The sequence below is a fragment of the Trichomycterus rosablanca genome, chromosome 15 (genome assembly GCF_030014385.1).
Source record: "Trichomycterus rosablanca isolate fTriRos1 chromosome 15, fTriRos1.hap1, whole genome shotgun sequence".
Lineage (NCBI taxonomy): Eukaryota > Metazoa > Chordata > Actinopteri > Siluriformes > Trichomycteridae > Trichomycterus > Trichomycterus rosablanca.
The window spans coordinates 10,663,224-10,676,196 of NC_086002.1; the positions used below are offsets into that span (position 1 = coordinate 10,663,224).

Here is a 12,973-nt window from a genome sequence, read left to right on the forward strand (position 1 = left end):
GCGTAAAAAAACGGTATTTTTCTGGCAGCAGGGGCGCCAGAGAATGCCTGTAAAAAAATTGAAAAATACTGTAAAATTTAAAACTGAGATAAACTGTAAAAAAACGGTAATTATATTTACCATAATTAACATCTATCACTGTAATTTTACAGGAAATTGTCCTATATTTTCATGAAATCTTCTATTTTTAACATATATTAATTGTTAGAACAGTGTCATACACCTCTAAAAAACAGAATAATTCTCTTTATAAATGATAAAGAAAAGTTTAAGTACAGATATATTCTACTGTTATCACAAGAAATTAGCATATAAAACAAAAAAAAACATGTAATTTTACTTAGCAAAAGCCCAATTTTAAATTAACTGTCAGAGGTATTGCAAAAATTATCTGTTAAATTGTCTTTTTTTTATTATTGAAATACATTAATAAACTGTCAAAATAAAAGCATTTTTCCCTAAAACATGTTACCTGTAGTTTTAAATTGTTTTTCTTCATTTAAAAATATAAGCTCAAAAAAATTAGAAGTAGGTTAAGATTTGTCTGCATAACACTTTAAATTACTGTGAAATTTTGCAGCTCTTACATGTTATATAGAACTTTAGAACATATACAGAACTTGCAGTATATAAATAACTTTTGTTAAATTCAGCATCAAAATGGATCAAAATCCACCACAGTTCAGCTATTTTTGACCCAAATAATTTTCACACAAATGAACAGTAAGTGTAGAAACGAGGTAATGTTATATATTTAATGTTATGGCTGATCAGTGTAAGAATCAGACGTCTTTAACACAATACAGCATCCAATACAATACAATAAGTGCAATCAGAATTCATTTAAATGGAAAATGTTTAACAAAGCACCATACAGTTAAGTGAAATGTCTACAAAACATGAAACACGTATAAATCTGAATTATGTACAAAACACAGTACCAACATTGAAGTTTTCAGAAAGTGCAACCACAGTGGGATTCGATAAACATTACGTCACAAGTGTAATACTCAGTATGGACTACATCTCACTGAACAGCTTGGTATTTAGTAATTGAGCTTCATGACAGTTTGTTAGCATCTAGTTCCAGAAACAAACAGTTTTGGAGTACATCAAAAGTGTATCTGAATGTAGGAGGGTAACTCAAGTTCTAAATCATAAGGTTATAAATATACAGTGTATCACAAAAGTGAGTACACCCCTCACATTTCTGCAGATATTTAATTATATCTTTTCATGGGACAACACTGACAAAATGACACTTTGACACAATAAAAAGTAGTCTGTGTGCAGCTTATATAAGTGTAAATTTATTCTTCCCTCAAAATAACTCAATATACAGCCATTAATGTCTAAACCACCGGCAACAAAAGTGAGTACACCCCTTAGTGAAAGTTCCTGAAGTGTCAATATTTTGTGTGGCCACCATTATTTCCCAGAACTGCCTTAACTCTCCTGGGCATGGAGTTTACCAGAGCTTCACAGGTTGCCACTGGAATGCTTTTCCACTCCTCCATGACGACATCACGGAGCTGGTGCATATTCGAGACTTTGCGCTCCTCCACCTTCCGCTTGAGGATGCCCCAAAGATGTTCTATTGGGTTTAGGTCTGGAGACATGCTTGGCCAGTCCATCACCTTTACCCTCAGCCTCTTCAATAAAGCAGTGGTCGTCTTAGAGGTGTGTTTGGGGTCATTATCATGCTGGAACACTGCCCTGCGACCCAGTTTCCGGAGGGAGGGGATCATGCTCTGCTTCAGTATTTCACAGTACATATTGGAGTTCATGTGTCCCTCAATGAAATGTAACTCCCCAACACCTGCTGCACTCATGCAGCCCCAGACCATGGCATTCCCACCACCATGCTTGACTGTAGGCATGACACACTTATCTTTGTACTCCTCACCTGATTGCCGCCACACATGCTTAAGACCATCTGAACCAAACAAATTAATCTTGGTCTCATCAGACCATAGGACATGGTTCCAGTAATCCATGTCCTTTGTTGACATGTCTTCAACAAACTGTTTGGGGGCTTTCTTGTGTAGAGACTTCAGAAGAGGCTTCCTTCTGGGGTGACAGCCATGCAGACCAATTTGATGTAGTGTGCGGCATATGGTCTGAGCACTGACAGGCTGACCCCCCACCTTTTCAATCTCTGCAGCAATGCTGACAGCACTCCTGCGCCTATCTTTCAAAGACAGCAGTTGGATGTGACGCTGAGCACGTGCACTCAGCTTCTTTGGACGACCAACGCGAGGTCTGTTCTGAGTGGACCCTGCTCCTTTAAAACGCTGGATTATCTTGGCCACTGTGCTGCAGCTCAGTTTCAGGGTGTTGGCAATCTTCTTGTAGCCTTGGCCATCTTCATGTAGCGCAACAATTCGTCTTTTAAGATCCTCAGAGAGTTCTTTGCCATGAGGTGCCATGTTGGAACTTTCAGTGACCAGTATGAGAGAGTGTGAGAGCTGTACTACTAAATTGAACACACCTGCTCCCTATGCACACCTGAGACCTAGTAACACTAACAAATCACATGACATTTTGGAGGGAAAATGACAAGCAGTGCTCAATTTGGACATTTAGGGGTGTAGTCTCTTAGGGGTGTACTCACTTTTGTTGCCGGTGGTTTAGACATTAATGGCTGTATATTGAGTTATTTTGAGGGAAGAATAAATTTACACTGTTATATAAGCTGCACACAGACTACTTTTCATTGTGTCAAAGTGTCATTTTGTCAGTGTTGTCCCATGAAAAGATATACTTAAATATCTGCAGAAATGTGAGGGGTGTACTCACTTTTGTGATACACTGTATAAGGCATAAATCAGCCCGAACTGCAAAGGCAAGGAACACACTGCCCAAGAACCACACCACCTTCTAATACCACTCCAGTATTGGCAGGGGGTCCATGGCTTCAGCTCCCTCAACTCTAGTCACACAGATCCCCAGAACAGTCTCCTCAATCCCCCGTTCAGTTGCAGCCATATCACCATCCTACAATGGAACAGAGGATGAAAAAATCACTTTCTTGAACTTAACAGTACACAAATATCCATTTAGGACTTAACATATCTCACTTTAACCTTTATTTTAACTCAGACGTAAAAGATGGGGTGGTTGCTGTAACAACTCAGAGGAAACTTGTGCTTACCTTCACCCTCCTAGCGCTGATGGTATTGCGTGATTGGGGGAATCCTAAACTGTAGATGAAATTGGATACTATTAAAATGATATATAAATAAAAAATTACTAAAGAAAACTAAAGGAAATCAAAATCAGCAAGACAAATATTTATAAAGAAATTACCAGCTTAAAAAAGAAAAGACATAAAATACATAAAACTAAAAAGTAAGTAAAAGAACCAAACAGAATAAATAATAAGAATTTCCACATTTTTTCTTCTTCACTTAATCTAAACTTAACTCAGTGTTCAGTCAAAAGTAGCTCAATATTCTTCAATTTAGCATAAAATGTAGAAAAAAAATTACCAGTAAAAGGTCAGTCCAACTGCAAATACACATTTCCAACCATCTGTAAACAGAAGATACAAAACATCAGTTGTTTTGTTGTAAATAACTAAAATATTATTTCTATAGTAAAGACTTTCACATTACAAATTCATTGATTATCCAATACTGTTCACATGTGTGTGCTTTCAAGGATAACAGTCACAAAACTCAGGTTTGTAATGATACTAACGTTACAGAATCACTTTGTTTTTAAGTTTGTGCAGAACGTGAGCGCCAAACATAAAGCATGAAGTTCCCCTCAGGCTCGAGCTGCCTGCTCACATCTTAGCTAGCTAGGTTGTGTCCATGTTTTTTAATGCACTGGCACAGCAAATATTACACATCTTTTTATTTTCTACCTTCTTCTAATATATTTCTGCATTAAGTAATTTAAGCCATTTTTACCTTTCGGGAAAGAACCTCACTGCCACAAGTTGAGAATACTGGCTGTTGAACTTGACTAGCTTAGCACTAGCTAGCACCACGGCAATGCAACGTTATCACACACAGCGCAGCCGGACTTAATATACAGTCAGCCAACGGCAATCTATTAAAATCTGCCTCAAGACTTCAATATTATTCACAGAATCCCTGGAAAGATGTTAATAAATAAATCAATATAAGCAGGTCCGCCGTTAGCATTAGCACGCGCGAATTAGCGTTAGCATTTTTAAACAAATAAAGCATGTACAGCAATAAAACTTGAATATTATTCAACTAAAGAGCTATATTAAACAATATAATAAGATAAACATCATGATTAGCATGCAATTAGACATATGGAAAAAGATTTTGTAAAGCTTCACATTACCTGAGATGCCATTGAAACACAATGTGCCTTCACGATGTATTGCGTAATCCCCGGTGCGTCATATCCGGTTTCACCTGATAAACTTATTGCATTAAGTAGTTCCAGGGAAATAAAGCAACTAAGTTAAGTTAACTAATAAACACAATGCAGTCATGTTTAAATCTAAAATGTAATTGATTTGTGTCACACCAGCATATATTCTTTATGCAAAACCAACAGGCACTCAAAAGTGTGTAACTGGTAAATTAGAGCATCATTTTATATCTGTGGTGCTCTGGTTGGAATGTGCACCCAACATGTTGCACAGATGAACTGTAATACATTTTTCCTGTGAATGTGGGGATGGGTAAATTATGCTTGATTTAAATATTATAAATGTGAGAATAAATCACAGTTAATAACGTTTTAAATTTGACTATGGTTTTACACAGTTTGTATAAATGCACTTATTTAACAATTCAATCTTTAAATTAATACAAATGCATAAATAAAGTAAAAGTTAAAATCTGTTTAAATTGTATTGTTGCCTGTCTAATAAGGTAGGCAATACCTTTGTTTTTCCAATTTATGTATGTAAAGTAGTGGTTAAGAAATGCAAAATTACTAAATATTTCTTTCTTTGATCACATATTTTTTTTGCAATTGTACATTTTTAAATGCATTATTAACAGTATTTTTATTTATTTGACAGTGATATATCGGTATAACAAAAGTTTTTTTTTTTGAAAATTACAGAAGATTCTGCTATTTTTGTCAATGAAGATTACTTTATTTTTACAGTTAGTTTTGTTAAAAGTGTCATCTAAAAACTGTTAAAAAACAGATTTTTTATGTATTTCATTTATACAGATTTTTTATGGTAAATCACATGACACTTTTCAATATACAGTTTATTCTTGTAATTTTACAAAAAAATTCTGTCTTTTATAAATACAGGGAAAAACTGTAAAAATGTACTGGGAAAACCTGTAAAAAAATGTTTATTTTTTACAGTGTAGATGAGAATTTTTCTTTTGAATTTTTGACACTAAAACAAATGAACACAAATGACAAACTGTCAGTGCTGGAAGGAGAATGGTGGAGCTTCCTACTAGAGGAAGCTTGTGAGTGTTAAACATATGATAACACAACATTTTTAATCTGTGTTCAGAACAGCTAGAAGGGAGGATGTGCCATGAAGTATGGGATAAACCAACCAATCCAGATTAGAAAAATTAGTAAAGACGTATCCAGGGCGGCAAGTGGCTAGAACTGTCGCCTCACAGCAAGAAGGTCCTGGGTTCGATCGATGGGTCCTTTCTGTGCAGAGTTTGCATGTTCTCCCCGTGTCTGCGTGGGTTTCCTACGGGTGCTCTGGTTTCCTCCCACAGTCCAAAAACATGCAGCCAGGCTAATTGGAGACACTGAATTGTCCTATAGGTACCAGCTGCTAGGACCAGTGCATTGTAGTGCCGGTCCCAAGCCCGGATAATTAGGGAGGGTTGTGTCAGGAAGTCCATCCGGCGTAAAAACTGTGCCAAATCAATAATGCGGGCCGGCGACCCCTAACGGGAGCAGCCGGGGAAATAGAGTAGAGACGTATCCAAGATTTCTAGCAGCTGTGTAATTACTGCTAAATGGAGTTCTACAAATTTTTTAAATGAAGGGTTGTAATATGTCTCTAAGAGTTCAGTTTTGGATTTTATTTTTAAGATGTTAAAATTAAGATGTTTTCACTTTATAATCATGGGTTATTAAGTGTAGGCTGATTTGTAAAAATGCCAATAACATCCACAATTACACAACGAAGGGTCTAAAGAGAGAATAACAAATCTATAAAATCAACCAATTTAATTAGCTGAGTTGTTTTGAAGAAAAAAATTAAAGCTGCATTTATTTGTTAACAAATCTAATTTTCTTTTTAGGCGACGCATCAGATGAACCTCAAGGTAAATTCACTTTTTTAAAACTTATTAAAAACATGTCTTGTTTGTGTGTTTTTCTTCCTTTTTTAATGAGAACTATCTCAGACTAAGAGACTAAGGGAAACAGGAAGGCTTAAGATCTCCAGTGAGTAGTAAATGTTCTTAAGGCTAAAGGAAGGAAAAGGAGTATCACAGTTGGAGATATAGAGTACATACTCAGTACTTTATATGGGACATTCCACCAAATGGGTGCTATTTGTGTGTAGTATAACTAGATGAAATTAAACTTCATTTTTTTTATCTTTGTTCAGCAATGAATCTAGTAACAAACTCAACTAGTCAAAGTGTGTATTGGTTAATCTCAGGCAACTTTGTTTAATTTTTACAAGCTTTCTAAGTGGAAGATGGCTGTATATGAGTCTTACACAGAGGCTATGTGAATGTGATAACATTTGGAAAAAATAAACGTCCTTATACAGTATATCTTGTTGGTGACCTTGTAGGACAGTGGAGGATTCCACCGTTAACAGAGATTTCTTAGCTAGAACATAGGAACTGGTCTAAATCAGCTAGAACTGGTTTTTGGACGTAATACAATGCAACTGACGCCCTTCTTATCCCATACACCATGTTCACATCCAGTAACATTCTATTGTGCAGTACTCTGTGTACTGATCTTTTGGTCTGCCTGAAACTAGGGTGTGGGATTTGCATTAAATGAACTGTTATGAAATGCAGTTTTGCTTTTAATGCAGAACATTAAGGAATGCAACTGAACTAATATTTGATGTTACTTTGTTTCAAGTTGTACATTGGAAGGAAGCAGGATTTTCTAATCAGCTTATAATGACCTATAGAGATATGTTGTTAAACTATGTGGCCAAAAGTATGTGAACTGTTGAACCGTATTGAGGTCAGGTCCGGTTATTATTGTGTGTGTATATATATATATATATATATATATATATATATATATATATATATATATATATATATATATATATATATATATATATATATATATATATATATATATATATATATATATATATATATATATATATATATATATATATATATATATATATATATATATATATATACAGTGTATCACAAAAGTGAGTACACCCCTCACATTTCTGCAAATATTTCATTACATCTTTTCATGGGACAACACTATAGACATGAAACTTGGATATAACTTAGAGTAGTCAGTGTACAGCTTGTATAGCAGTGTAGATTTACTGTCTTCTGAAAATAACTCAACACACAGCCATTAATGTCTAAATAGCTGGCAACATAAGTGAGTACACCCCACAGTGAACATGTCCAAATTGTGCCCAAATGTGTCGTTGTCCCTCCCTGGTGTCATGTGTCAAGGTCCCAGGTGTAAATGGGGAGCAGGGCTGTTAAATTTGGTGTTTTGGGTACAATTCTGTCATACTGGCCACTGGATATTCAACATGGCACCTCATGGCAAAGAACTCTCTGAGGATGTGAGAAATAGAATTGTTGCTCTCCACAAAGATGGCCTGGGCTATAAGAAGATTGCTAACACCCTGAAACTGAGCTACAGCATGGTGGCCAAGGTCATAAAGCGGTTTTCCAGGACAGGTTCCACTCGGAACAGGCTTCGCCAGGGTCGACCAAAGAAGTTGAGTCCACGTGTTCGGCGTCATATCCAGAGGTTGGCTTTAAAAAATAGACACATGAGTGCAGCCAGCATTGCTGCAGAGGTTGAAGACGTGGGAGGTCAGCCTGTCAGTGCTCAGACCATACGCCGCACACTGCATCAACTCGGTCTGCATGGTCGTCATCCCAGAAGGAAGCTGACGCACAAGAAAGCCCGCAAACAGTTTGCTGAAGACAAGCAGTCCAAGAACATGGATTACTGGAATGCCCTGTGGTCTGACGAGACCAAGATAAACTTGTTTGGCTCAGATGGTGTCCAGCATGTGTGGCGGTGCCCTGGTGAGAAGTACCAAGACAACTGTATCTTGCCTACAGTCAAGCATGGTGGTGGTAGCATCATGGTCTTGGGCTGCATGAGTGTTGCTGGCACTGGGGAGCTGCAGTTCATTGAGGGAAACATGAATTCCAACATGTACTGTAACATTCTGAAACAGAGCATGATCCCCTCCCTTCGAAAACTGGGCCTCATGGCAGTTTTCCAACAGGATAACGACCCCAAACACAACCTCCAAGATGACAACTGCCTTGCTGAGGAAGCTGAAGGTAAAGGTGATGGACTAAACCCAATTGAGCACCTGTGGCCCATCCTCAAGTGGAAGGTGGAGGAGTTCAAGGTTTCTAACATCCACCAGCTCCGTGATGTCATCATGGAGGAGTGGAAGAGGATTCCAGTAGCAACCTGTGCAGCTCTGGTGAATTCCATGCCCAGGAGGGTTAAGGCAGTGCTGGATAATAATGGTGGTCACACAAAATATTGACACTTTGGGCACAATTTGGACATGTTCACTGTGGGGTGTACTCACTTATGTTGCCAGCCATTTAGACATTAATGGCTGTGTGTTGAGTTATTTTCAGAAGACAGTAAATCTACACTGCTATACAAGTTGTACACTGACTACTCTAAGTTATATCCAAGTTTTATTTCTATAGTGTTGTCCCATGAAAAGATATAATAAAATATTTGCAGAAATGTGAGGGGTGTACTCACTTTTGTGATACACTGTATATATATATATATTTGTTTGTTTCACTTAATAGGAGTACAGTGGCATAGCAGATAGTGCGGGAGACACACTATATAGGGTTGTGAGCGTCTGGCTTCATTCCTAATCCAGAACGTTCTAAATCGCCTCTATATTTAAGTGACTAAGAGTAGGGTTGTGGTGGCCTGTGGTGCATTGATGTCCTGGTATTTCTGTGTGTGTTTAGTGTTTCCAGATCAGGATAATGTGTAGTAATCATTGTGTATGCAAGCATGCAAGCATATCTGGTTAAGTTTAGACTTCTGACCTTCATACCTTGTGTGTGTGTTAAGGAACACTGCTGCTAGACAACAATACCCATTTCTATTACACTGCATATGCTACTACCTACATACTTCATGCATCAGTACATACATCTGTATAGAGCTGTTTTAAATCTGCTTCTAGCTACACACCACACACTCACTCACTTTCTTAACCGCTTATCCAATTAAAAATGGGTGGTACGGTGGCTCAGTGGGTAACACCGTCACCTCACAGCAAGAAGGTCCTGGATTTGATTCCCAGGTGAAGCTGTCCGGGTCCTTCTCCCAGGAGCTCCGGTTTCCTCCCACAGTCCAAAGACGTGCAAGTGAGGTGAATTGGAGATTTATTTAGAATTAATGTGTATTATTATTATGCCTGTGAAAAGCTATGAGGGTGCCTTGTATGCAGGTCCGATGAGGATTTACAGACATCCTAAGCCAATAGAAAATTCAGTTAACAGGTCATATGTTAACATGAAAAAACTGTCCTTTGGCCAGTTGTGTTTTGTTTCTAGGCAAAATTGACACATTAACGAGCCACTCACACGCTGGAGCACCAGGTCTGGGATCTCAAATGCATCTTGTCGAGTCTCAGCTCTGCCTGCCAGCTGGGCTGAGCTGCCACATGAACAATGACTGGCCTGTTGTTCATAAGGGGTGGGGCATTAAGCTGGATAGGGACTCTCTCATAACTAATGCAATTACGACCTCTGCTGGCTGATTGATGGCGCCTGCACAGAGACGGGAGTGCTGTCAGGGTGTGTCTCTCCGTACACAGTGCTGATCCGTACTGCACTCGTCAAAGTGTAGGTGACGAGATGCATAAGGCTGCTGCCCACGTGTCAGGGGGCGTGGGTTAGCTTTGTTCTCCTCAATTGGAGCCGGGGTCGGCATTGGTGGAGAGGAAGCATGACACAATCGGGCAATTGAATGTGCTAAAAGGGAGAAAATGCATTAAAAAAAATAGATATATAAAAAAATAATTGACACCTTAATGTAGAACTGTTGGGTGTAGTTTTCCTAGATATCCTTTAGTTTGTACATGGTAGTTATTAATTAGTGGAAAAGGTGACAAAGCATTTTGAGCTAAAATAAAGCATTTCTCTACTAAATTGTCAAAAGCATTATTTGCACCCCCTTGGTGATAACAACATGCCACACCGGTGCCAGCACAAATTAACAAGATTCCACACATTAAGCGCTTTCAAACAAATGAACTGTCAGACTAATAAGGCAGAGTTTTGTGTATGAGGTTTACTGGAATATTGTGGGCGTACTATATTTGTAGAATATTTTGGGTGAGATGGATAAATTCTACATTTACTTCGGTGTAAAAATAAAGAACTTTTTTTTTATTTGAACTTTTCTGGGATACCCAGTGTAGTTTTGACCTTTTAAGACAATAAAGAATCAGCAGCTGGTGCATTTTAGTTAGTAAATGACACCCAAAACTTATTATACAGAGCACTCGTTGTTAGATGTGATTGGTTTTGACTGGCTTAGCTTTGTAAGAGGCCGTACATTAAAACCTCTGCGTCGATATCCTGTCGTTGCAGACTTTAACCAGCTGTGGCTGCAGGTCCAGAAGTTGCTAGGAGATAACGTACCAGCAAACCTTCATGCCTGGATGGCCAACTTGAAACAAGTCGTTGTGTCGGTTCTAGAAATGCTGCTGGACATGCTGGACTTATCAGAGAAGGAGAAGCAGTCTTGATGACACAGTGGGCATCACGATTTTCGGCTTTGTCTGGTTACTTAAATCTGGTGGCTTGTTTGAATGGGTTATTTTATTGTGGTTGATGTGGTGGTGAGAATGTGATTGTATTTTTTGTGGTTAGGATGAGCTTGCTTGATCTTTTAGCTTGGTTTTAGTCTGGTATTCTGCCGAATCGCAAATCATAGTACTAATAACGGTTTTCCATTCAGGCAAAAATAAATGATTAAATGGCAAACATCTACTGCGATATTAGAAGAGGTATCATGATAATCAGTGGTGTAATTAATCAGTAATTAATGGTGATCAATCAGTTAATGTGAATGCTACTGCCAATGAAGTAGATTATCTTGCATTTGTCACAGTTAACAGATGCAGACACGGGTGGGATTTTAATATCATTATTTCAGTTGTAATAGTAATGTTTACACCACCTACTTCTAATATTTAACAGATAATTGTGTGAACATTCATTAGTTGGCTCACAAACACCAAGCTTCCAAAATATGCATATGTTCTTTGTCTGGAGGTAATTGGTATTCTGTATTTAAATAAGTGATTCCTATTCTGTGTAAACAATCATGTAATTTCAGAGATTGGTGTAGTTTTTAAGCCATGGGGAAAAACCACTGGAACTCTTTTACTTCTTTTAGTTGGATAGCACATTAGCTAAATGCCTTTTGATTATTTTTAACATAAATTGTAGTATGAATATATTGCCAAAACCCTACCATGAGCTTTTAAATCTGTATTGCTTCTTAACCCTTCAATGGTCTGTTCAACCATTTGGTTGAGCTTACTTTAACTCTAGATACTTGGGTAAAAATAAGCTGTATTTAAATAATCTTGTTTGGGCCGTATCTACTCCTTGGTTGACGTGTTCAACTCAAAAATTTGGTAGATGATTTTAAAACAGCCTTTCTAAGATACAGTACCTGAATCTGAAAAAGTTCATTAAAAGTTCATTAAAAGAAATACTGTGTGCACTAAAAAATATATTAATTGTTTGTTGTTGGTTTAGTTCCAAGAAACTAAGAAATGCAAAGCATTGATTTTTTTATTAACATTATTTTCTTGGTAAGACCATTAAAGGGTTAATAGAATTCAAACAACAATCTACTCTTGTACCCCTTTTTCATAATTCTAGTCTGTATTTTATTAAATGTTTTTTTTTCTTTATATAGCTTCATAAAATAGTTGCTTGCATCATGGTTGTGATTTTCAGAGTGCATTTGGTTGTCGGTTTTAACCAGACCAGTTTCTTCTCTTCAGGGTTTGTGGTATGGATTTTTCCTTCAGGGCTCAGAGAGTACATTCTTCTGCTCAGAACTCAGAACAGCTTGTTCTGGTTTTGCTTAGATTGTAAATGCAATGAGGTTTTCCTAGCTTTTTAAATTGCAAAATTATGACACATCTATATATAAGATTTTTCTACAGGTTGGTAGTAGCATGGCATAGTTCGACAACCTGTACAAGTCAGTCGGTAGTTAGCTGACCACTTAAAATACACTATATTGCCAAAACTATTCGCTCATCTGCCTTCACATTTATATGAACTTGAGTGACATCCCATTCTTAATCCATAGGGCTTAATATCATGTTGACCCATTTGCAGCTATAACAGCTTCAACTCTTTTGGGAAGGCTTTCCACAAGGTTTAGGAGTGTGTTTATGGGAATTTTTTACCATTCTTCCAGAAGCGCATTTGTGAGGTCAGACACTGATGTTGGACCAGAAGGCCTGACTCGCAGTCTCTGCTATAATTCATCCCAAAGGTGTTCTATCAGGTTGCGGTCAGGACTCTGTGCAGGCCAGTCAAGTTCTTCCACACCAAACTCGCTCATCCACGTCTTTATGGACCTTGCTTTGTGCACTGGTGCGCAGTCATGTTAGAACAGGAAGGGGCCATCCCCAAACTGTTCCCACAAAGTTGGAAGCATGAAATTGTCCAAAATCTCTAGGTGCTTTGTTTCATACACATGTGGCCATGGAAGTGATTGGAACACCTGAATTCAGTGATTTGGAAGGGTGAGTGAATACTTTTGGCAATAT

General features: G+C 37.7%; 1 protein-coding gene across 4 annotated transcripts in view; it reads left to right on the forward strand.

Moving 5' to 3' along the window:
* The window catches only part of cd99 (CD99 molecule), a 42,729-nt gene that overhangs the window by 16,468 nt on the left and 13,288 nt on the right, over positions 1-12,973 (forward strand). For all 4 annotated transcript variants that reach the window (XM_063010391.1, XM_063010392.1, XM_063010393.1 and 1 more), the window contains exon 10: positions 6,228-6,251. In XM_063010391.1, the coding sequence (XP_062866461.1) occupies positions 6,228-6,251 (24 nt within the window). The remainder of the gene's footprint in view (positions 1-6,227; positions 6,252-12,973) is intronic.